At 33.0% G+C, this 27242-nt stretch overlaps 1 protein-coding gene across 1 annotated transcript; it reads left to right on the top strand.

Moving 5' to 3' along the window:
* The first annotated feature begins 8982 nt into the window (after positions 1-8982).
* Positions 8983-21612, top strand: LOC134244427 (slit homolog 1 protein-like). The gene is made up of 5 exons (XM_062726692.1): positions 8983-9213; positions 15456-15527; positions 15738-15809; positions 16819-16890; positions 19472-21612. The coding sequence occupies exons 1-5, from the start codon at positions 9041-9043 to the stop codon at positions 19854-19856; spliced, it is 774 nt and encodes a 257-aa protein (XP_062582676.1). The 5' UTR covers positions 8983-9040; the 3' UTR covers positions 19857-21612.
* The last annotated feature ends 5630 nt before the right edge of the window (positions 21613-27242 follow it).

Genomic DNA, 27242 nt, shown 5'->3' with positions numbered 1-27242 from the left:
GCTTTGTGTTTTATACCACAGGCCTTGAAAGTCAAAATTTTGAAAGAGGCACCATTGCTCATTTTTCCTATACACGTAGAGTGCTTTAAGTCTGATTTATTAATACCTAGAGGCAAAATAGGTTAACAAAGAAACAAGAGGCCCATAGACCTTATTGGTCACTTGAGCATTATGCAACAACCTAATCATAATCATATGGTAATTGGTAATCATAGCTGTACACTTAGCAATAGCTTAGTTTGATTACGTAATACATGTACCCATAGGCAGGGTAGGGAAACAAAAACTACATTTTAACTAATCAGTTAAATTCAGCAATAATCAGTTGTGCCCCTACCACACATGAACCCCTAACCCTAAGTACATACATGTCACAATTTTGAAAAAGGCATACTTGCTCATCAAAAGTGTTTGATTCATACCAAGAAGCAGCTTTCGAAGAACTAATTTTCAGTTTATGAGTAGAGCACCCCTCTATTGTACCCCTGACCAAAGGGCCTTGAATTTCACAATTCTGGGAGAAGGATCCTTACTCACCATAGTTATATAGATAGTTCATCTGCTTAATACCCAGGAGCAAAGAAGAAGATGATAAAAAAAAATGTATTTTCACTGTTTATTAAATAGAGTCCCTTATTAACACCAGAACCTCTGACCCTGGGGCAATGCAATTTTCAATTCTGAAATAGGCATTCTTGTTTTATCACAAATATGTACTTAGTTTATTTAATACCCAGGAGAGAGAAGAAGATTTTCAAAGATTTAATGCATTTTCACTATATAATCAATAGAGCCCCGCCCTCACAACCATACCTACTCCTACATGTAGGGCCATAAAATTCAAAATTTTGGAAAAGGCATTTTTGCTTATCATAAAGAACTATATGCGGTATATTGCATATATTTGCCCCCACAAAAATCAAATTTTGAAAACTTCCTGAAATGTGCCGAATTCAATAAATTGTATGAGAAATATAAATTAACAGAAAATATTATAGTGTCAAAGCAGTGTATTTACAAATTTTGTTTTTATGACGTCACAAACTAGTCCGATTTTATATCCTTTTTCAAAAAGAGAACAAAATGGACAAAATTTCAACAATATTAGCTTCAAAATTAAGAGAGTGCAAGTTTGTTCAAGAACAATATTGAATTATTTCATTGATATTATCATTCTACACATTATATCGAAATATTGATCCTGAACACACATGCGCTCGGTGACTTTTACTCAAAATATCGACGAAATATGTACATTTTTCTGTAAAATTCATAAAAAGCTGAAATTTACGTCATGTTTGTGACGTAATTACGTATATATGGCGTCATTACTTATGAAAATATTCAGTGCTTTGAAGTCAGCATATACTCCCCTGTTTAAGAACTTAATTAAATATATCTCCATCAAAGTTTGATTTGTGGGGCAAATATTGGTTATTACCGAATAAAGTTCTTTGTACTTAGTAAGTTTATTTAATTCCCGAGAGCAGAGAAGACGATTTTAAAAAAAAATAATGCATTTTTCACTATAAAATCTATATAATTCCGTCTTAGCACTAAAACCCCTGATCCTGGGGCCATAAATTTCACAATTTTGGCTCATTACACTAATGCCAACAGTTTGACTGCTTGATGTCCAGGAGTAAAGAAGATGATTTTTAAAGATTGCCTTAATTTCTAAAGCTTTTGGACCCAACCCTCAGACCAAGGGGGAACAGTGACTGTGAAATTCACAAACTTTGTTCCCTTCTATCCCTAAATGCTGTATGCTTAAACTGGCTGAAATTTGTTCAATGGTTTCAGAGTAGAACCTGAAAAGAACCCCTGAACCAAGGGCCACAGCTTCACTGTCATTTTTTTTAAACGCACCCTTACTGATCATAAATGTTTGATAAATACCAAATAACAGATTTAAAAGCATCATAATTTATTTTCAACATAATTCATGCAGTTTCACTACATAATCAGAAGAGCCCAGCCCTAACACCAGAACCGCTGACCCAGGAGCCATGAAAAATACAATTTTGTATGAGACATCCATCTTCATCATAACTTTGTGCATAATTCACTGGTTCAATATACTCAGGAGCAAAAAAAAATTTTAACGAATGCATGCATTTTTACTATGTATTTTTTAGAGCCCCGCCCTACATGTAGTGCACTGAGTATATATACGTACATGTAGCTCATTTGTAATATACCTAGGAACAGGGGAGAAGATTCTCATTGCAGGGGAGACATTTTTTAACAATTCATGCAGTTTCACTCTATAGTAAACCCCGCCCTGACATCAAAACTTCTGACCCAGGGGACAAAAAATTAATTTTTGAAGAGGCATCATTCATCATCTTGAATATGAACATAGTTAATTGGTCTTTCACCCAGGGACAAAGACGATTTTTAAAGAATTCATGCATTTTAACTAAATTATCATTAGAGCCACGCACTGACACCAGAACCCCTACCCAGGGGCCATGAAATTTATAATTTTGACGAGGCACTTTTCCTCATTATAACCATGAATATAGTTCATTAATATACATGTAATACCTAAGAACAGAGAAGATTTTCAAACAATTCATGCATTTGCAATATATATACTTACTCAAACGGCAGGGACCATCACTCTTTTTGTGAAAATTCTTTAAACATTTCATTAACTCAGACATATTTAATTAAATATTTTAATTTTCGTTTTGAAATTTTAGTAGATCTATACTTTCCTTACTCAATTTGCTGGCAATAAGCATGTTTAACTTTACTGGTTTAATATCAATGAGTACAGTAAACGTTCTTTCACATGCCTTCTCATACTGTGGACGAGTCGTCGTAGGCGGTTTTGGGGGAACTGTTTCCATTCCTGATTTATAGCGTCTTTCAATTCTTGTAGGTTTACACATTTCGGGGTCCTCTGATTAATTCTACGACCAAGATAATCCCACACATGTCCAATTGGATTCATATCTGGGGACATGGCGGGCCAAGGCATGGTTTCAATGGCTTCTTGGCGAAGATAGTCTTAACTATTCGGGCCCGATGAGGTCTAGCGTTGTCATCCATTAGTACAGGACAATTTGCTAATGAATGATCATCGAAATGAAGCACAATTAATGGGCTTAATTTGTTGTACAATGTATCTGTACTTTTGAGCTGTTAAGGTGCCATCAAGAATGTGCAGCTCCAGTTTACATTGCAGAGAGAAGTATCCCCATATTGTTACACCACCTCCACTAAAGGCCTTCGTTCCCAATACATGCTGTTGTTTGTATGCAGAATTAGGATGTTTCCATACCCGAACCCTGCCGTTTAACGGGTGAAGCAAGATCCGGCTTTCACCTGACCAAAGAATTCTCTGCCATGACTGAATGTTCCATCTCCTATGCAGTCTTGCCCATTATAATCTTGCTTCTTTGTGTCCCTGGGATAAGAGTGGACGTCGCATCAGTTCTTTGTTAAGCCTCCTGTTAACTGTGCTTCTAATGATTCAGGCTTGGGTGTTCCACTTGCTTCTCAGTGTGATTGCAGTGTCAAAAAGACTCCGTTTAGCAAGTCGTTTTAGAAGTCTATCTTCCCTTTCTGTGGTCTTTCGGGGTCTTCCAGGTCTTGTAGCTTCATCCACTCCCAGTTCTTCTCCAGCGCTGTACCAGACGCACAATAACAGTGTGACTGACATTAAAGTGATCACCAACCCTCGTATACATCATTCCAGATCTTTCCATTCCAATATCCTGCCAACGTTCAGCATCCGATAGTTTCCGACGAGGTATGGTCGCACAAAACTTGTAACTTTGTTTCCCTATCGGTAAAGCTCATGCCAACATTGATGTGAATACAATTGAAAACTTCATTTTTTTGAACACGCATTGATTGCCTTGAAGAAACCGGTTTTTACAAGTATTTGAATAGAGATATTCAGGTAACATAGAAACAAATAATGAATAAGCGTTCGATTGACTAGTAAATCTGAATTTATTCAATCAAAAATATTTTTTTACTTTCAATTGTAATATCAAAGTGAGTGGTCCTTAAGTTTTGAGTAAGTGTATATAATTATTTGTGACCCGTGCTTACACCAGAAACCCTGAACCAGAGGCCATGAAATTCACAATTTTAGTAAAGGCAATTTGTATGAAATGATATATAGTAAACCCGCATAAATTTAGAACTTTGATTCAAACATTCAAATTTCAAAAAACCAAAACACTTGGTTTGAATTTTGAAACTATTTCAAAAACATCTTTGATTAAGCAAGAGAGCTTTTTGATGGTTAGAATATTAAACTTACAATCAAAATTCAAATTAGGTTTGGAAATTTAATATTTTGAATATTTAAAGTAAAATTCTAAACCTCAAAGTGTTGAGTGTATTTGAAATTAGAACATTTGAATCAAGATTCCAGATTTCTAAAAAAAAATCTGAAACTTTTCAAAATTGGATTTTATAAGTTTAAAGCTAATTCTAAATTATCAAAAGAAAAAAAATATTACTGAAATATAGATTGTCTAGTGTAAACTTTTTGAACAAACGGTAGACTAAAAACTCGTTTTTGGAAATTTAAATTCTGAACATTTAAGGTAAAAATCTAAAATATCAAAATTTTAATATCTGTTTGGAAATTTGAAAATTTAGATTTTAGAACTAAAACATTAAATTTCAATATATCAAATCAGTTTTAGTTTTTGAAAGTTAGATATTTGAACTAATATATACTGAAAGGAAAAAGAAACACAGGGTAGCATAATATTCGAAAAAAAATTGACCGCATAACCGAAAATTACGAAAATAGGTCAGATGAGAAATTTAGTTACTGTGTACTAAAATCAGTAAATATTATACAATTATGGACTCTTTTAGTGTTGAATATGGTTTGTTATTCACCAGAAAAATATCCATATTGACCTCGGCTTCGCCTCGGTCAATATGAATGTTTTTCTGGTGAATAACAAACCATATTCAACACCAAAAGAGTCCATAATTGTTTTATTATATAGTCGGGATTTGGATAGTTAAGACATTGAAGGCTGTATGACGACATCATTTTCATTTGAAATAAAATAAAAAATATCTCCAGATTACTATTTGTAACCTCCGTGTTTTCCTTTGCGAGTTTTGCTATGTGTAAGACGTCAAAAATAATCCTGAAATAGGTTTGATTAATTGTTTTTCTGCTCAGATACCTAGCTCACTTCGGCCGTTGCAACCATTGTTTACAACGTTGTTTGATGTTTTGATTGTGACGTCACAATGCCGTTTCACGCGCATTGACCCTCCGGTGAATACGGCCAAAAATCCGGTGAATATGTAGTGTTATGAACTGTTTGTGTTTGTATAGATTATATAGGGACTATAAATAGACTATATAATAAATGTCTTTTTGTGTTAATATACTGTATATATTCTGGCCAATATACCTGTTTGTCCCAGTTTCGTCTTACATGTATTCGCCAATAATTCAGTTTAAGTTGGAACATCCCCTCTGAAAATACGAAAAGCTACTTAGTAGATAGTTATATTTTTTTAAAAAGATTATATGTTTGAATTAATGTTAAAAATGAACAATCATACCATCAATTTGATAAATTTCCTTGTCTTTTACTTCAAGCACATTGTCTGCAAATTCAGTAATATCATATCATTAAGAGCACAACTATTAAGCATGTTTGACGCCATTTGAGGTACTGACATTACCAGTAAAGTAAGGCATGTCGGGTCATGAACAAAATATAGGTCCAAAATTATGAGAGCAAATAATTACGTTTGCATGCTTGTCTGTCCTGATTGGATATTTCTTGAACATACTCTTCCCGTTTTTCTGCATTTAAAATAAAAATGCCTTTTAATCAAAGGAAAAACAAGTTCCGGAAGTAGCATTCCAGATCTGTGAGGTATACCCGCCTTACACAGTGTCCTTGGTGTTGTGGATAACAGTAACAGCCGGACCTTTACCGTCACATCAAGTATGGAAGGTCCAGGCATTACATCCGTCCCGACGTTCAGTGATTGTTTGCTTACTTTGTAGTGACTATACTGTGGTACCGAGCTATAGTGACCCAAGTCTATCCATTATAAACTGTGACTGTTGTGCCTTTAAGTAGCCCGCGTGGTTAGAGCGTCTGCTCTAGAGTCGCCGGATGGTACTGTATAAACCGATGTCCTGTGTTGCATTAGATGCGGGCACAAAAAGATCCCTCACTGCCCAATGGCCCAAATTGCCGAGTATAGAAAAAAAAAATATAGCTCTCCACTGGCAAGTGGTGGTGTCTCCATATGAGTGAAAACTTCTCGAGAGGGACGTTACACAACATACAATCAATGTTGATACTAAATTGTAGTGTCGAGCTTTTGTGGCCCAATTCTAATCATTATGAACTGTGAATGTTTGTCATTAGGTTTTTCCACCTTTCTGTGAAAAGACCTATTTGCATTCTTCTGTTTCTTATTATTAGGGCTTTTCACCTTTCTATGGATACGCCTATTGATTTTTTTCTGTTTCTTCTTTTCCTTTTTAGATAATTTTCCGCCGTGTTATTTTGAATTTCAAGATTTAACGAAAAGATGTATAGCCCACGAGAATGTACTTCGCAAAAGATTTTTGCAGTGTACCCTGCGTATATAAACTTTGACCCCTCAAGGATATAAGACCCCTTTCACAATAAAAGCTTGTTGTCGCTACTCCTCCAATACCGTAAATCACAGAGGTCCAAAACCTTCACCAATGTCTGCGACAAATTTAGTAGATTCTTCAATCTTCCATTGCGAAAGGATTCGTAAACACCTACAATGAATTATTGCCCCTGAATGTTCGCGATGTTTATGGAATATCAGAATCTTTTCTAAAACGACAAGTCGTAGAGACATAGGGTCATCTGCATAAGATTCATTTACTTTTGACCTTAAAATTTAGGTCAAGGTAATTCAGAATATGAAAAATTAAGCTCTTTTTATAGCTCATTTGTTCTTCACGAAATTCTAAACATCTTTGCATCTTTAATATGTTCTCTTAAATCCATTTCAAAGATTTCTTGCTCGTCCCCTAAGATTGACCCCTCTTAAAGTTGTGCCCTTTTAGTCTATACCTTTGTTATTGCTACTCCTCCGAAAACCATAAACCGTAGATGAACAATACCTTCAACAAATATCTACGATTAATTAAACACACTTTTCAATCTATTCAGTGCGAAAGAATTCGTAAAAGATTTTAAGTAGTTATTGCCCCTGACAGTTTATGATGTCTATGTTTATAAAAACTTCTTAATGACAAGTCGTAAAGACATGGGGCCAAGTGCATGAGATATTTTGACCTTGAAAATTGGGTCAAGTTCAAAGTCAAAGGTGAAGGTCACGGTGCTTCGAGGTGAGCCACACCTACACATGCTACCTGAAGAGGACTCCAGGGAATAACTGGTCATCATCCTTGGTGAGCTACATTGGGGCTGGGTATACCTTACCTCTCTCCTTAACATACCATGTAACACACTACTTTCCCCACAGGAGTTGCCCCGAATGCAGGCCGGGGCATGGATGCCCCAGGGCAACCTACCTCCCATGTGACCATTACATTGACTGAGCAAAAGGTCTGTAACGCGAAAAATAATGCTCTCTCCCGCTATAAACATATGGTGAATAACCACCTCCACGGGAAAACCATCCACACTACACGGAATACGAGGGTTAAATACTGGTACATTGTAGTATGTCTGACTGTCCAGGCCTAAGCCGACACGGCTACCGCAACAGACATATCATAATAAAATGTCACAAATGCTAATAATCAAGTAAAATCACAGGCAATTATACATATACAAATCAATTCAGGAAGTCGATTCAAGAGAAATACATACAAAATCAACATGTGCTCTCACGTACCTAGCAGCACCGAAAATGGCTGCTAAAACCGATGTCTGAAAAATCCTAATTTGACAGCAGGACGAGAATCTCCGGGCCCCGTGAAATGGGCGCCAGTAAAGTAGCCGTAGGGGGTGTTCTTTACAAGTATTTATTATCTTTAATATATACAAACACAGTGGGTTCTGGCCCGCGTCGACTCCCCGATCTTCTGCTGTCCCAGACACGTCCTGTATGCTCGGTATCCACGTGTAGCAGAGAGCCCGTGCGACTATCCCGCCGTCTAACGTAATACAGACAGTAAGTCACATCACGGGACAGTCGCAAAGATACTACAAAATACAATGTCTGAAAATTCAAAACAATTGTTTCCTCATTGATTTTTTTTAAAGGCCAGTGGGGTCATTGCGACGTTTTTGATTACAACGAATGTGTTTGGTTTTTTTGTAAAGAAAGATGGATTTTAGTATGATTTTAAGATACATCTATATATAATCTAAATATATATTGGGAATTTTTTTTTAAAAAGCACGAAAAGTGAATGCCCATGAGTTTTTTTATCACCATTCGTACGTACATACATAATATTAACAAATATTTTTTTTTAATTGCAGTAGCCCTATTTTCTTTTAAATTTGATACATATCACCAGTAGCGAATTCCTGTCATTAGTTATCCTTAATAGTTATATTTAAGAAACCTAAAAGGATTGAGAGTTAATTCTTTATAATATTTGCATTATTGAGGGACAGACATCTGGCTAATAGTAGCGAAACTGCATATATATCAAAGAGAATATCATTTAATTAATTTAAGTGTCATGGAAAATCTGTAATATTTTCAATTTAGGCCGGAGACAATTTATTTAGTCTACACTTAATTTATAATTCTTTGGAACTTCAAAACATTATTAGTTACTATGTTAAAGTTTTATATTTGATTTTTGTTAATCATTGGCTTAGTGAAGATAGAACTAAAGATAGAACTTGGATGTATTAAAACCATCCAATTACGACAGGACAAATAATGTAAATGATGCAAAATCCGTATTACATTTAATATTATGCAGCGCACCCATATACGTGTGCATTTACAGGATGCAAAAACCTCCACCGCGAATGTACGTAAGTGTTAGATGTATATCTAATGCGGCAGAGTTTGAATTAGTCACAGACATACCATACTAGTTTGAAAGATGAATGAGACACTGTGGACCTTGGTTTTCTGTGCTTTGTTATTTGAAGCTATGACAGAGGCCTGTAGTCCGTGTACCTGTCGGTCCACGTTAGACTGCACTGGAAGATCCGCTGATTGCGAAGCTAAAGCACTAACGCAAGTACCTACTCTCCCCAGCGACGTATGTCAATTGTAAGTAACTAGGTGTAAAGCATATCCCTAATTTGATGTAAATCATAAAAAGGCTGATGTTGTATTACAGTTGTAGTTAAGATTTTTGGTTAGGCAATATAGCTGTTACACTTAAATATCAGCTTGCATGTAAACCAATTGATATAATACTAGTAATCTACTACAGATTATACAAATTCATAAATCAATTGCTACATCTTGTTTTTGTTCTTTGCAAACCTTACTTCAAGGATTTTGAAATATCAATAAGTATTATTTTGAGAACGAGACGGGTTCTGTTTGGCAGATACAAATTTGGGGTGAACGAGTGCGTAGCCTTTACATGACTTGATCACGTGACTGACCCTCTTCAATTCCCATTTAAGTAAACTTGTTATTTTTTTCTTAAGTGAACGAGACGTGTGGCTGTCGTAAGCGATAAGGATTTTTAAGAATAAAAACACAAAAAATGGTTGAATGATTTTGTACGAGGAGAGTGGATGTTTTTCGTTATTGCGCATTTTCCTTTTCGTTTGAATCGAAATTACGTGTAGAGGATGTTTTCCGTTTTTGCGAATTTTCCTTTTCCTTTGGATCTAAATTACGTGTAGATTCTGTGTGGAATAAGTTTTTAAAATTTTTTACATTTAACATTCTCAGGATAAATACCGGGTATTTCTTCAAAATTTGTAACAGGAAAACATCAGCATTTACAATTTGATAGTGCTTTTGCTAAATTGAATCAGATTTATTTTTAGACCATGCCGTATTTTAGATACAGAATAGTTGGCAAATACAGTACGGTATACTGAGCTAGTACAGAACGGAAAGTAGCTCCGCCCACCATAGTCCCGTACTGTATTGCTAATACAGAACAGTAAACTTCAAAGAAAAACACCGCTATTGTGTCACAAAAATTACTTTACAGTACATGTTTATATACTTGTAAATTCATGGTTTGTCTTAACAGTACAAGTATATTTAAGAAATAAGGTATCATTTTAAAACATCTATCGGGATATAAATACGGGTTGGTCACGAGATTTAATTCCATGAAGCCCGAATCTCGAACCAACCCGTATTTATAGCCCGATAGATGTTTTAAAATGATACCTTATTACTTATATTTACATTTGTGACTTATTCATACTTTAAGTTTGCCTGAGTTTTACTTTTCAACGTGTGAAATGCATTATTTTTCAAACCCAACGGCATGTATGTAATCCACTGAACGCGCGTTGACCCTTTATGACGTCACTGAGAAATTACGTCGAACGTTTATCCATACGCACATCTATGACCTCTTGACCCCGTACTTGTATTTGTACAGGTATAGATACGCATTGTTTTCAGTGGTGTTATATTTTTACATTTGCAAATGTTTTCCTTTATATAACACTATTTTTCTCTGTATTTGTGTTATTTACACTTGTATTATTTGAAAACTAAAAGTTACATGATGCGTGGCGTTTGACGCTAGAAGAGCGTGCTGAAGCAGACAGTATGGCGTTTTCAGGGTTCTTTTGAAAATCTGTGAAAAATGAAAACAATAGAAAGATTATGAATTCCTCTCATGAAATATTGTTGTAAAGAGATTAACAAACATAAAACTATTTACAATAGATAGCAACAGTATTAAGTTAGCAGCTTACAAGAAGTTGAAAATTGTTCACAACACTGGGTCAACCGGAATTTCAGTAAATTTGGTAAGGACACTAAGACACTTGATGATTTCTAGGCGATATGATCGTCAGTGATTGTTTGTTATTTGATTTATAACTGGGGGACAACTTCACAGACCACCTCTAGTGATCAAGAATTTTATATCAGGGCATAAATGGTGCGCAGGGCACAGCTAGAAATTTGTTTTCGAACGCGCTAGTAAAGTTTTATTTTTCATATATTTTTGACAATTGTTTAAAAACAGTTCTCTTGATTTTCACAAATCTTTGAGATCTGATACATGTACAGCTTGTACAAGTATTCTTTTTTTTTTTTGGTTATATTAAATGATGTTGTAAATTATGATCGTTTTCTGCTGTTAAAATGTTATATATCTGCTAAGTTTCTCAGGAATAGGAAAAGGTACAATCATATTCCTGTCTCTAAAAGTACACCTTCCAAAACAGTTTATTTGTATAATCCATGGGCCTGTTGTCATTATATTTTTCATAAACATGTTTATCAGTTTTAAGAATCTCCTTAGAGTCTATTAAATGACAAAATAATTCAATATTATTGCCTTTACAATCAATTCAATGCAACCCCAAGTCAGTACGAATACAACACTTACAGGGTATATCGTTCTTGTTAAATTCTTAAAGATCCCCCTCCCCAAAGTTTTATGAAGTTCAAAAATCATAACCATGTCCTTATTTCATGTAAACCATGTTTTGATGGTAGTCTTGCAACTGCGTTTACTTACTGAGGATCTTACGGCTGCACGAAACTTATCTGGTTGAAACATTTTTATGAACTGTTTCATTGTTCATAAAATTTAATCCTAAATTGACCAAACCCAGTTTATACAATTTTAATTCAATGTTAATGTTAATGTAAATTACATTCCAACAATACATATGATTGCGCCCATGACAAAAGGGCCTTATGGCATTTTTGCTAAAACAGAGAAATAACGTCATAAAGATGTGATGTGTTTTGAATTGTTTCCAACATGTGGAATTTATTTTCATTGATAAATTAATTTAATCAATAAATGACTTTTTAATAGATATAAATAAAAACATTTAGAACTGGTTTCTTAACAAACATTTTATGCGTCTCTAATACCAATAGTTTTCCTACAAATTGTCATCTTCTTGTCACAAGCTGCTTTTCTGATAGGATTATTAACCTTTATAATAAATTTTATTTACATTTTATACTAGATTTAGGATACATGTTAGACAGGGGTATATTGTTAAAATATTGCAAAGGAAAATTGTCTTCCTTTTTTGAGATCCGCTCCACTACTCTCGCGATCCCGTCCATCACATGTAAACATTGATAGACAGAGACGGATAGAACATTGATCTTTAAATCTTTTGTTAAATTGTTTGTTCTAATGTTGAAAAACATACATCTTCTACGTTTTTACAAATTTAGCAAAAATGTGTAAGTCAAGATTTTTATTTTCTATAAATAAAAAATAGGAGAGATAACTCTGATGTCAGCAATCGATGTAACAGGGGTATTTTATTTTCTCCCGGATTATAAAAGAGATAGAAACACTTTTAATTGTCAGCATAATTATGATTTTTTGAATAAAAAATATTGTTGTACTTTGGGAACAAGGTCCCATTAATGTAGAAAAGGAAAAACAAAGAAAAAAAGGAAAACTGTAGCATTAAACATACGTACTTTATTTTTTTTAATCTCTCTTCCATATAGCTTTTTTTGCATGAAATAATTTAATAACGAATTTCATTTTTTTTTTAAATATACATGTTGTTTTGTCTTAATTATTTTCTTGTTGCGCTAAGATACTTCAATTTAGAGAAATTAAAACAAGCAAAATGAAAAAAAAATGTTCTAAATGTACTAACTTAAATAGAGCTGGTCAAGAGTAAATCTGATGAGAGAGAAAGGGGGGGGGGGTATAGATAAAAATATATATTGAATCTATTTATCTTATATTGACAAATGTGGACCTCTGTTGAAAAAGATGAGTTTTCAAAACAAACAAAATAATAAAATACTGTAAAATGAAAGAAAAAATCTTTTTTGTTATTTAAACTACATGTATGGCTATTAATTTTCAAGATCTCCAAATTTAATATACATGTAACTCTTTGGTACTTACATGTACGTGCTTTTTTTTTTATACAGAGTTCAGATGTTTTAAGCATTATCTGCAAATAAATCCCTGAAGCCATGAAGAACTTTGTCTTTCACAAAAGCTCGATCAGCATTGAATATCTCTCAACAAATCACTTATCATGCTAAAAACCCATTTCATCACTGGACTTATAATCTCATTGCACTTATCAGTGTGGAATATATTGTTTAACATGCCATCAAATTATGGATAAATATCATTATACATGTATAAGCACATATAATGATTTTATTTGTTTTGATTGACAAAAAAACCGTTATAAGTTCAGGGTTGGGTTTTATTTCTTCATGTAAATGCTGACATTAAATAAAATTCAATGCTGAAAATACACGACATAAAACCGCAGCGACATGCTTGCATTTTGTTTTATTTGGCCGTAGTGCAGGGGATGGGGGTGGGGTGTCCTTTTATATTTCCGTAACATGTAAGGCTTTACAAGGCTTAGCATATCAAAGCTTCTGGCACGGGAACAGAATGGAATTCATACTCTGTAAAATTCACTTCATAAAATAAAACTAGAAAACAAAATCATTAGAATGAAAGGGAATTTTTTTAATTAAGTCACAAAAAATATGATGAATTTTCTAAGATGCTTACATCTCTACAAAAATCTGACATTTCAAAACTCAGCCAGTTCACAGATCTAGACAATTGTCAGGAAAAATATATCATACATAACAGTAACTGTCTGTATATTTAGGTATGGACAATTAAATGTTATTAATTTTTAACCCACCCCTACCCCTACAAAATCTATACATTAAAATGCATGATTCAAAAAATTACAGGATAAAGTTATTGATTTGTCTACTGGATATTTTTTTTTTTAAATTAATGAGAAAAAAAAAAACGACGAAACAATTTTGTCCGAAATTCTTTTTAAAAAATTATGTAAATGGTTTCCTTAATTTAATTCTATTGGTGTGCTTCTAAAACCATCCAATTAAAAAAAATAACAAGATTTTGTTAATCTAGGGTGTCATTATATACTTGATAAACAAGACTGAATTCATAGCAATTCAGTTCCAGGTTCGCAGTGCTCATGATCGCTGTGCTATTTTAAAAATGGCAATGTTCAGAATTAAAGGTACAAATATAAAATAAAGAATACCCGGTAATATGCAGTATTATTTCAAACCTTAATTAAAAAAGTGAATTTACAAGTTGTAGGGTTAATGGTACTGGGTGTAGGAGAGACACCCATTGTGCACCAAAGACTTGGGAAGTAAAAAAATATATATTTATTTTAACTCGTGTTCACAAGAATTGTAAGTTTCTGCCATTTAGATTTTTACCACCACCCCCCTCTTCACCAACACACACATAATCCTACCAATATTAATCCCGTGTCTATCTATTGTGTAAATGTGTGCGGATTATAATTTATTCATTTGCTTATAAAATTTCCACTTTTTTGATCGGTAAATATTAAAATATTTTTACTGCTAGACTGAAAAATATTTTGTGTATCCTTTATGTTTTTCAAACAGCAGTGTCATTTTTGACCCTATGCAGACAGACAACCTTAAGATGCAGTGAATCAACCGAATTTCCTTTGTATTCACTGTCCATTGTTTATCGTAATAACATGATATCACACTTCACAGTTTTTCTTTCTTTATATAAAATTTAGAAAAAAGAACGATCAAATAAATTTTCACTTCGCAGTTGCATTTAGGTAGCGTATTGTTGTTCCAGATATAATTTTTTAAAAAAATTATTTTCACAGGTAAGGTAACTCGAGATATATCGTTTTATGCTGAATTCAGGCAAATAAATTACATATTGACCTATCGAGAGCAATGTTTAAATTAGAATAATTTTCTTATGAATTCTGCAGGCTTATCAAATGACTCTTGCGTGTAGTAAATATTTTGTTTGAGAAAATAATTGTTTAAAAAAAATGAATGGATGTCGCCCGCTGTTCAGAAGAAAAGTTGTAAAACAAGCAGTCACTCATAATTCTACACTGATGAATCCATAATATATATATAACTATTAAATAATTATTAATAATTAAAAGAGACAATGAGATAAAAATAATGTGCACGGGTAAATATTAAATATTATACAACTATTAATTACCGCTTTGCGGAAGAACAAGGCAAACGTTTGACGTTGTTGAAAAACATGACGTCATTATGAACCTGTTAAAGTATCTTAGATTAAAATGAAGAAAAACCTACTTAGAGTAGACGTAGGACCATAAAAATTCATATTTGACAACTTCTAACCTTACTCTATCAAAATCCGTGAAAAACTCAAAATGTATAAAAATTGCCATAAGGGCCCTTTTCCCATGGGCGCAATCATATGCGATAGCATTGTGAAGCTAGTATGAATTAATCACTTGATAAATGACTTTTAAGCGTATTCCTTTTCTAACAAATTGCCCTTGCCATTCATTATTTATAACTTTTTTCAGGGATTTGGGAAGGAACAAGATAACCACAATAAAAGAAAGCGACTTTATTTCTTTCACAAACTTAGTGACATTGTAAGTTTTTTCATAATTGTGCTTATTGTTAATATTTTATGGAGTATTAATTCACCTTAAGAATTTTGAGGCTAGTATGAATTCTGTACATTATCGCTGCTTTTTTTTATCATTATTATTATCATTTTTTAAAATGAGGTAAAAAATACTATGAAGTTTTTATTTGATAAAGACAAGAACTTGACATTCATTTTTTACAATTTCTTTTAGGGATCTTAACCACAACAGTATTACCACAATAGACGACAATGCCTTCAGGAATTTGACAAAATTAGAACAACTGTAAGTTCATTATTTAAAATATTTCTGAACACTTATTCTCCAAACTGTAATTTATCAAGCATTGATTCATTCAAGGATTTGACAAAATCATTGAGAGATTGTAAATTTGGTATTGAAAATATTACAGGAAACTGTAATATTCCATTTATTGATTCAATGAACTGACAAGAGTAGAGACAAACATTTTGAGAAAAAAAGTTTTTTGGGATATCATTCCTAAAAACTGTAATATCACATGCATTAATTCATTCAAAATTCGATTTCACAAAGTTTAAGAGACTTCAAGTTCATAATATTAAAATTGTGATGTGGAAATAAAGAACAGTATTCAATATCAAAGTCCTTAAAACAATAAAAAAAAAATAGTAGCAGAGCAAACACGGACATCTAAAACATCAGAGGTGGGATAAGGAGCCATGGAGGTATGAGCATACCCAGCCGACTGGTTATACCTGCCGTGTGCTCTTTTCATAATCGGTAAATAACGGAAAAAAATCGTCTTCAATTCAGTGTATAAATAATGGACAAACAATTAGTATGAAAAATTTCAGTCAGCATTTGACTCAATCACGATAAATTGTATTTGCTAACAAGGCCATTGTATCGACCATAGGACTTACTAGATGAAGACTACAAACGAGACTGCTGTTATCAATCTCAAAAACCATAGTTTTTCTCTTTTTTTTCTTGCATTTCTCTCATTATTGAATCTTTAAATATTTAATCTTCAAACACATAATGAAATCTGAATCTATTGCTTAAAACCCTCAAAACAAAAAAATTAATAATAAGATGCACTTGAAATAAAAAGAAAGAAAGGTCTGAGAAAAGCAAAGAATTGCAAGAGCACCAAGACAGTTTCATATGTCTTTTTCATTAATAGTAGTGGTCTTGTTCAAATTCTTGTTAGGGGAGGCAGTGCAATGTCAGGAAGAGTCTAGCAAGCAAACATTTTGTAAATAAAATAGATTTTGAAATAATTCAATCTTCACAATTTTTTTTTTTTTAGATTTCTTGACGGGAACAGTATAAACACAATAAAGAACGGGACATTCATTGGCTTGTCTAACTTGAAGGAATTGTAAGTTTTTTTCTAATAGTTCCTAACGACATATATTCTTAGAGCATAAATTCATCAAATATAATATTCTGTCGTTGATTCAATTTCAAGAACGATAGCATCATTATTTGGATTTTTTAAATGATGGACAAGGCCTTTACAACAAACAGTATGATGGATGTAGCTTACTTGGCTTATTTGAAATGTATCTCGAGTATGTACATTGAAAAAAATTCGAATATGTACATTGAAAAAATTAAGGATTCAAAGGATAAGTTTATGTGGATTGTGTAATTCAGATTGAAAGAGAAATAAGTGGAGGTTGTATATAATAAGATTTAATATCCCTGTGGTAGCATTGTGGGAATAATAAGAATAATTCAAGTGTAATTCCATGCATATTATTCGGAGTTCAAGAATAATTTCAATAGAGAAAATGTTTTAAGAAGAATAAAGTCCTAAAACTGTCCATTCTTTGAGAGGAAAAAAACTATTCTCGGTCCTTCGAGTCTCGCACAGTTCGTTTTCTCACATAATACATGGACAGTTCTCGGACACCTCTACTTTACATTAAGGATGAAAAACATTTATTTTGCCTGAAAAAAGTTGCTTTTGACATTCACACTTTCTTTTTTCAGAAGGCTATACGACAACAATATCACTACAATAGAGGATAGAGCATTCATGGGATTGACAAATTTAATTATATTGTAAGTTTTTTTTTCTTATAGGTCTTGCTACAATGTATCAATATTCTTTGAGGTATCAATTCATTAAACAAATTATGAGGCTAGTAATACATTTTCATATGATCACTGCTTTTTATGATTATATTTTTCTTAAAAAACCTGAAATTATTTTGAATTTTCAAGGTGGACAAACATGAGAATTTCACTTTTCACAATATATTGCAGATCTAGAATTCTAGCTAGATCTATATTAATAATATATCATCAATAAAAACAACAATAAAACGTAAAAGAGGCAAGTGCGTTCAGTGAAACCCTGTCATTTTAGTTAATTAAAATATTTTTGGATTACCTATCCGCCAAATTTTAATTTCCCATGTAGTGATTAATTCAATAATTTGATCAAATTAGAGAGAGTGAACGTATCTTACCTAAAATATGTTTGGAAAAATAATCCCCAAAATTATAACATCACATGCATTGATTCATTCAATGGTTTTACAAAATCAGAGAAAATATAAGTTCGGTATTTAAAATATTCTTGGAAATTGCAATGCTCCATATATTTTATAATTCAATAATATGACAAAGTAAGAGACTGTAAGTATGACATTCAAGGTTTTCGGGATATCATTCCTCAAAACTGTAACATCCCATGTATATTGATTCATTCAATGATTTCAAAAGATAAGAAGAACTGTAAGAATCGTTATTTAAATTATGTTTGAGATAACAATCGCCCAAACTATAAAATTTTATGAATTAATTTTTTTCATTAACATTTCGAGGTTTACAAAGCACTTATTGCCCCAACTCTGATTATACTGTGTTAATTTCATGTATTAGTGAAGCTAGGCGGAACTACTCACGCGATAAATGACGTTTAACTTTTTATAATTTTCTTAAAAAAAGAAGTACCTCTATGTATATTTTTCGGGAAAACAAAATAGCTTTTGACATAATTCACTCCTTACAATTTATTTTAGATTTCTGGACGGTAACAGTATAAACACAATAAAGAACGGTACATTCATCGGCTTGTCTAACTTGAAGGAATTGTAAGTTTTTTCCGATTGTTACTAATTAACGACATATGTTTTTGGAGCATCATTTCATCAAATGTAAAATTCTGTGGTGGAAATGAGTTGGATATAGTAAATATAAAATCACACAGTTATAGCTTTCCTGTTTATATCATACAATTTTCGTTTGAAACAAAACTTTGAGATGTACCCTTTGAAACAATAAATGATTTCTATCCAAATATTGATGACGCATAAATTGAAGACGTCGCACTGTAGATGCTCAATGCCGAAAAAAGTACATAGATCATGAACAAAATATATAATATTTGATATATGCGTCTTTAAAACATATTTGATAATTTTTTGAGTATATATTTTAAACAAACGTTGAAGTGAAAGAAGATTTCTACTTTGAAGTCATTCTTTTTTCGGCGTCAGTGCTCAAGGTGCTACACTTCTTTTAGATCCGTGGTACGTTTCAATGGATATAATATTATGTAAGAAAGCATTCTTGAAAGTGGCTTGATTTTCTTTACTGCATGGTCAAACAAATGTCAAAGAAACATTGCCGCATAGTCTGATAACAAAGAAAAGTTTATTTGCACTGCTATTTGTAAAAGTCGAAAAATTGTCGTGCGCCGAACACTGATAATGGATATGCTGTTTTAAAATGCATAGCATATCAGAGGCCTATAATATTTTGTCAAAATATATGAAAGATGATTTCCCAACAGCATGCAAAATTTATTAGTGTTGGTTAAATAGTATTTGGAATATTCAAAACGTTCGCGTTTTCTGGGAGAACCCTCGTATTTGTAAGCGAATGGTTTTGAAAAAGTAATAGTGGAATTCCTGAATATAGATACACATTTTTATTCTTTTATCCAGGGCTGTGTATGATAATCCTTTTCACTGCGATTGCGAGTTGATAGGCTTCGTCGATTTCCTCAAATCTGGACGTGTCACTGTATCCGGTACTCCGCAGTGCTCTACTCCTGAAAACTTGAATGGAACGTCATTGGTCAATCTATCAGCTTCAAACTTTACCTGTCCCGACATAACCACCGTGTCAACAACGATCCCTGAAACATCTTACGATATGAACAGCATGTCCACAACGATTCCAGAAACAGAAAGCGAAACAATATACACCACAACGGAGAATATAGAAACAACTTCAGAAACCAATTGTTCACCTTTAGAAAAAGGGAACGTATTAGTTGTTACGTACTTATCTTTATGTATTATTGTACAAACCATGATTGGGTTATAGAAATGTTATAAATCAGGAATTGACTAATTGAAAGTGCTCACAAAATTGTCTTAGAATTCTCAATGTAACGTGTTTTTACCCCAGATAATTCTTCAAACTTCATATTTAAAGTTAATCATACTATACGTAATGGGAAAATTAGTAAATTTCAAACATATTTTCAGGAAATGCACAAAAAAGCACTTAGTATGTATTTTCCAAATTCAAAATTGATCAATAAACACATTCTAGAAATAAAAATCATAGATATCCAGGCTTTTCAAGAAGTTGCACAATTTTTATCCATATTGGGTACTTTAATTTCTTCAATTTACTTCGATCATTTTACAATGCACAGTATTTAAAGTTTTCCATCATTGCAAAACACCATAAATCACTTCCTATTTCATATCATGATAATAAACATTGGTAACTATGGTTTGATTTCAATGAACTTCAATTTCTTTAAATACGAAATTTGAAAATATTTTAGGGGCAAAAATTTTGAATCTTTATAAGTCCTTTTGGAGAGCTTCAAAGAACCCTGAAGCACAATGAGAGGTATAAAATGAAAATTATTGCATGAAATGAATTTTCAAGTCTCATTTTGATACTTTTTAAATTGTAAATTAGAGAGTTATTCTTCCTGACCGAGGATCGGAGATCCTTAAAATAATAATTCCGACTTAGGATGAAAAAAGTGGGTCGACAGATAGGCGAGAAAGTTCTTTTTACCTGAAAATATCCAATGCTTAATTTTCTATATCTACAATACAAAATGCAATAATAATGATAGTAATAATAATAATAATAATTGTTTCCTGTAGATTGGAAAAGTTTTGAGTCGGGTCATGTTAAGTCGGTCGGTCGGAAGAGGGCACCCAATTGTTTTTTTTTAACCCCAAAGATTTGATATGACATTGCTTTTCGGTCGTACTCAGAGGATGTTTGTCGAATAAGTTGGGAAAGATAAACACACCATATGCATGGGATAGCAGTATTTAACATTATAAATATGGGATCGGTAATATGCAATTATAATATATACTATTGTAATTCTATTATTTTGCACATTATATAAAGAAAATTGTCTGTTAGTATTTTCTGTAAGTTCAAGGTTGACCTTTACTTCCGGGTGAAATTGCCGTTTTTAGATTTCACCTCTGTTAATATCCATACGTTGTGAATTTCATTACGATGACGTTGAACATGTAAATAAACAAAATAATAGTTTTATTATTGATATAGGAGATTTTGAATGAATAGTAGTACTTTAATGTATTTTGATTGTATAATGTTACTTGTTTGTAAGTTTTAATAATGGAACCATCTTGCACGAGACTTTTTGTGTTAATACTGTAAACAAAGTCTTTTCTTTGTAAACGTATTTTTAAAGTAAATGCGTTTAACGAATTTTAACAATGTATAAATAGAACGAATCCGTTGGTTTTCAGTTTGTCTGTATTTTGGGTTTTAGAGAAGCAAGTGGGGTACAGACAATTTTTGGAAAATGTAAGTTTATTCCTTCATTTTGTATTAAATTGGATTAAACCTGCTTGAAATTGTTAAGAACTATTTTAAGGAATTTGGATTGTTCACATATTTCCATATTTTGGGAATTTGATCATATATATATATTTATTAATAAGTGAAGTTATTTGATGAAAAGTCAAATATTCAGGGTTGATCTGCTGAATCAGACATTTGAGTTCTGATGTTATTTTGGGAGAAATTGTAAAAAAAAAAAATTGCGGGAATTAATTTTAAGTTATTTTGAGGAGGCTAATATAATAATTATTATCTTCATTAAGAGATTATTGAATTCAATAAATTGTGAAATTTTAAGTAGTATCTTCTTTTTGTTTCTTTCGTACTTGAATAGTATTTGGTGTCAGAATAAATCAAATAAATAAAGTTAAATTTTATATCTGAACAGCACCATCCTAACAGACATCCGGCAGTTAAGAGTGAAGCGCCAGCATTTACAATATTTTCTATCAAAAAAACATAGTACACAGAAACTTGGTGAGTTGTTTGCTTCCTTTGATTCTGGGAAACCCATGGATTTTCCTTTTTATCTGCATGCAATTTTGGTTAAATGTTTTACTTGATTTAAAGGAAAGAGGGACATTGAGTTTAATAGAAGGCCCATGGGCCTGAAAACTCACCTGAGTATCATGTAACACCTTTCAAACAATTGAATTCAACATTTTGAAACACCATTGCTCATTTTAGCTATACATGTACTCGTAGCATGCTTTCAAAGTGATTTATTAATACCCAGAGGAAAAGTAGGTGAACACAGAAACAACAGGTCTATAGGCCTTACTGGTCACCTGAGCATCATGAATACCCATAGGCAGGGTAGGGGAACAAACCTGCATTTTAACTAATCGGTAAAATTCAGCAATTATCAATTGCGCCTCTACCATGTGCACACATGAACCCCTGAACCTAGGTCAACATATTTCACAATTTTGGTAAAGGCACTCTTGCTTATCAAAAATGTTTGATTAAAACCAAGAAGCAGATTTCAAACAACCAATTTTTCAGTTTAAAAGTAGAGCCCACCTCTATGGTACCCCATGACCCAGGGGCCTTGAATTTCACAATTCTGAAAGAAGGGCCCTCGCTCATGATAACTATATAGATATTCCATATGCTTAATGCCCAGAAGCAGAAAAGAAGATGATAAGAATATATGTATTTTAACTGTATAATCAGTAGAACCCAAACTCCAGAGCCTCTGAACCTGGGTCTATGAAATCTTCAGGCATTCTTGTTTATTATAATTATGTACTTAGTTAGTTTATTTAATACTCAGGAGCAGAGAAAAAGATTTTCAAAGACTGCATTTTCACTATATAATCAACAGAACCCCGCTCCCAAACCATAACCCCTACTCGTAGGGCCATAAAATTCAAAATTTTTGAAGAGGCATTCTTGCTTGTCAGAAATTTTTATTTAATTCCCAGGAGGAAGGAAAAATATTTTCAAAGAAATAAAGCATTTTCACTGTATATTTTATATAGTCCCGTCCTAGCACTAGAACTTTTGACCACGTGGCCGTGAATTTCATAATTTTGGTAGATGACTCAATTCTCATTACATTAATGCGAAGTTTGACTGCTTGACGTCCAGGAGTAATGAAGACGATTTTAAAGATTGCCTTAATTTTAGTGCTTTTGGTCCCACCCCTCAGGTCCAAGGGGCACAGGGACAGTGGCGGCACTGTGAAATTCACAAATTTTGTTCCTCATTATGCCATATGCTAAAATTGGCTGTTTGTTCAGTGGTAAGCTGACATGGACATATCCATAATAAAATGTCTAAAATACTAATATTCAAATAAATTCACAGACAATATATATATATAATATATCTACAAATCAATTCAGAAAGCCGATTCAAGAGAAATACATACAAATTGAACACGTGTTTTCATGTACCTAGCAGCACCAAAAATGGCGGCTAAAACCGATGCCTGTAAAAATCCTACTTTGTCAGCAGGATGGGAATCTCCAGGCCCCGCGAAATGGGCGCCAGTAAAATAACCGTTGAGGGAGTTCTTTATAAATATTTATTATCAACAATATATACAAACACAGTCGGTTCTGGCCTGGATCGACTCCACGCTCTACTGCTGTCCTAGACACGTCCGGTCTGCTCGGCATCCACGTGCAGAAGAGAGCCCGTGTGACTATCCCGCCGTCTGACGAAATACAGACAGTAAGTCTTACCATGGGATAGTCGCACAGATACTACAAAATACAATGTTTGAAAATTCAAAATAATTGTTTCTAGTTCAATGTGAAAATTCTCATCAAATTTTTTTAAAAAGCCAGTGGGGTGGTTGTGACGTGTTTGATTATTACGAATGTGTTTGAATTTTTTGTAAAGAAAGATTGATTTTAGTATGATTTTAAAATACATCTATATATGATCTGAATATATTGAGAAAATAAAAAAGCACGAAAAGTGAATATCCATGGTTTTTTATCACCCCTCGTACGTGCAAAAATATATAAATACTTTAATTGCTCCAGAAATGTAAAAGCAATCCTCAAAACACAAAACTCTGGTAATATAAGATTTTACTCTTTATTTTAAATTTGTAACATATAACGAGTAACGAATTCTAGCCATTAGCCATTCTTAGTAGTTAAATTCAAGAAACCAAAAAAGGATGAGAGTTAATTTGTTTAATATTTGCATTATTGAGGAATAGAGATTTGGCTAATAGTGGCGACACAGCGTATATACTAAAGAGAATATCAATTAACACCTGTCAAGGAAAATCTGTGTAATATTTTCAATTTTGGCCGGAGACAATTTATTTAGTCTACATTTAATCTATAATTTTTGGAACTTCAAAACAATATTAGTTACTATGTGAAGGTATTATATTTGGTTTTTGTTAATCATTCATGGGTTTAGTGATCATAGAACTACAGATACAACTTGGATGTATTAAAATAATCCGTTTACCACAAAACAAATAATATAAATGATTCAAAATCCGTATTACTTAAATATTATGCATCGCACCCGTGTTCATGTGCATCTACAGGATGCAAAAACCTCCTAAGCAAATGTACGTAAGTGTTTAACTTAGATCTAGTGCGACAGAATTTGAATTCGTCCTAGACAACGCATACCAGTTTGAAAGATGAATGGGATACTGTGGACCTTGGTTTTCTGTGCTTTGTTATTTGAAGCTATGACTGAGGCGTGTAGTCCGTGTACCTGTCGGTCCACGTTAGACTGCACTGGAAGATCTGCTGATTGCGAAGCTAAAGCACTGACGCAAGTACCTACTCTCCCCAGCGACGTATGTCAATTGTAAGTAATTAGGTGTTAAGCATATCCCTAATTTGATGTAAATCATAAAGAGGCTGATGTTGTATTACACATGTAGTTAAGAATTTTGGTTAGGCAATATAGTAAGTAAGTAAGTAAATTGTTTATTATAGTGACATGTGTTATACAATACAATGACAAAATTTTAATATAATTAATATCCAAACACCCAGCCCCTCGGATCTATATATCACTTTTAACAAAAATAAATAAAAAATATATACACAACAATATACAACAGAGATTGCCTATATGAAAGGTATAAATATTTTTAGGTCTGCCGAGGAAAATTTGTTAAAGAAAATTTACACATGGCTAAATCTGACATAGAAAAATTTTTTACACTATCTATATCTGACATAGAAAAAGTTGAGTTGCATTTAATACTAGTAAATAAATCTGATCTGAAATTGAAACATTCTGTACAATTTAATAACAAGAGGCCCATCTGAGAATCATTCAACAAGTTTCAAACGATTGAATTTTGTTCATGTTTTAAGGTAGATGCTATGGCATTCGTAATTTTGAAAGAGGCTGGCACCATTGCTAATCATAACTATAAACTTAGTAATTGCTTAGTTTGGTTATCTAAAGGGGCTGGGTGGTCGTTGCCATTTTGAGACTATTTCGATCTACTTTAGAAGATCTCCATATATAAAGATATACCAAAATAATCAAAATTTAAAAAACTGATATGTATGATTTTTTTTTTGTCAAATGATATTTGACAGCTAAAGATATTATATCTAAAATTTAAGTTATATCTGGTGGTTAATTTGTTTTTAAATTATAGAATCCCAAGCCTCCTTAATATCCATAGGCAAGGTAATGGAACAAAAAATACATATTAAGTAATTAGATATATTCAGCAATAATCAGAAGTGCCCCTACCACACATGAACCTCTGACCCTAGGTCCACACTTTGCAAAAATTTTGAAAAGGCACACTTGCTTATCAAAAATGTTTGATTGATGCCAAGGAGCAGATTTCAAACAATTCATTTCAGTATATAAGTCGAGCCCCCTTCCCCCATCCCCTCTAGACCCAAGGGCTTGGAAATTCACAATTCTGGAAGAAGAGCCCTTGCACATCATAAGTAGTTCATTTGCATATTACCCATGGGCAGACAAGAAGATTTTCAAAGAATTAATGTATTTTCACTATATAATCATTATAGAGTCCCACCCTAACCCAAGAACCCCTGACTCTGGGGCCATGAAATTCACTATTTTGGTAGAAGAAGGATATGGAGATAACGAACAGTATTCAATCTCAACGTCCATAAAACAATACAAAATAAGAGCAGAGCAAACACGGACCTCCGAAACATCAGAGGTGGGATCAAGTGCCATGGAGGAGTGAGCATTTCCTGCCGACCGGTCACCGGCACCGCCATGTGCTCCTTGTCATGATCAGGAAATAACGAAAACATCCGTCGTAATTTCAGTGTATAAATAGTGGACTAACAATTGGTACGAAAAATGTCAGTCAGCATTTGACTCAATGATAAATTGTATTTGTAGACAAGGTCATTGTATCGACCATAAAACTTACGAAATGAACTTTAAACGAGACTGCTGATATTCTTGTTTCATCAACTTGCTTGTCAATAATTTACCTCTTTTTAGAAATTGTTCATACGTAGAGCATGCTCTTACGTATCGAATTAACTGAGATAAATATACTCCGTATGCAGGTTATGAAGGTAAATTGCTGCATAAGTAAGGGAAGTTGACGATAGAAAAGTTAAAGTCATCACGTTTATCATATAGTTTGGTTGTTAGAATACCATTAGCGTTTTTTTTTTCAAGTAAAATATCCAAGTATAAAACAGAATTGTCAGACTCTGTAGTATCTTTTATCTCAAGCTCAGAAGGATATATCGTATCGACGTAGGAATGGAAATTACCATTGTTTATGTTAATTGACAATACGTCGTCGATATATCTAAATGTCGAGTTGAAGGCCACAGCAAGTGTTTTCTTCTTTTCACGCATAAGATTTTGCATTAGAAGTATTCTTGCTCATCATAGTTATGTTCTTAGTAAGTTACTTAATGCCTAGCTAGGCGCACAGAAAAAGATTTTCAAAGAATTAATGCATTTTTCACAATATAATCAAAAGCAATAGATCATAGTCCTAACACCAGAACTCCTGATTGTAGGGCCTTTAAATTCAAAATTTTGGCAGAGACACTCTTGCTCATCATAACTATGTACTTAGTTTATTTAACGCTCAGAAGCAGAGAAGAAGATTTTCAAAATTAATGCATTTTCCCCGCTCTAGCACTAGAACCTCTGACCCTGGGGCCATGAATTTCACAAATTTGGTAGGGGAATCAATGCTGATAACAATTAGGCTAACAGTTTAACTGCTCTATTTCCAGGAGTAAAGAAGAAGATTTTTAAAGATTGCACTAATTTTAGCGGTCCCCCCCCCGGGAAGGGGGGGGGGGCAGGTATCATGAAATTCCTAATTTTTGTTTCCCTTTACCCATAGATCCTGTATACCAAAATTGGTTGAAATTTGTTCAGTTTTTTCAGAGA

This window comes from Saccostrea cucullata, unplaced genomic scaffold, assembly GCF_032062105.1.
Source record: "Saccostrea cucullata isolate Sc308-1 unplaced genomic scaffold, CSIRO_AGI_Scuc_v1 ctg1149, whole genome shotgun sequence".
Taxonomy (NCBI): domain Eukaryota; kingdom Metazoa; phylum Mollusca; class Bivalvia; order Ostreida; family Ostreidae; genus Saccostrea; species Saccostrea cuccullata.
Note: the sequence above shows the minus strand (reverse complement) of the source record. Positions and strands in the feature narration are given on the sequence as shown.

What these genes read in the sequence shown, in the direction of transcription:
- LOC134244427 (XM_062726692.1), top strand. Translation starts at nt 9,041, where the DNA reads ATGAATGAGACACTGTGGACCTTGGTTTTCTGTGCTTTGTTATTTGAA. An exon ending in CCCAGCGACGTATGTCAATT is followed by an intron (nt 9,214 to 15,455) that starts GTAAGTAACTAG and finishes AACTTTTTTCAG; the next exon opens with GGATTTGGGAAGGAACAAGA. An exon ending in TTGTCTAACTTGAAGGAATT is followed by an intron (nt 16,891 to 19,471) that starts GTAAGTTTTTTT and finishes TCTTTTATCCAG; the next exon opens with GGCTGTGTATGATAATCCTT.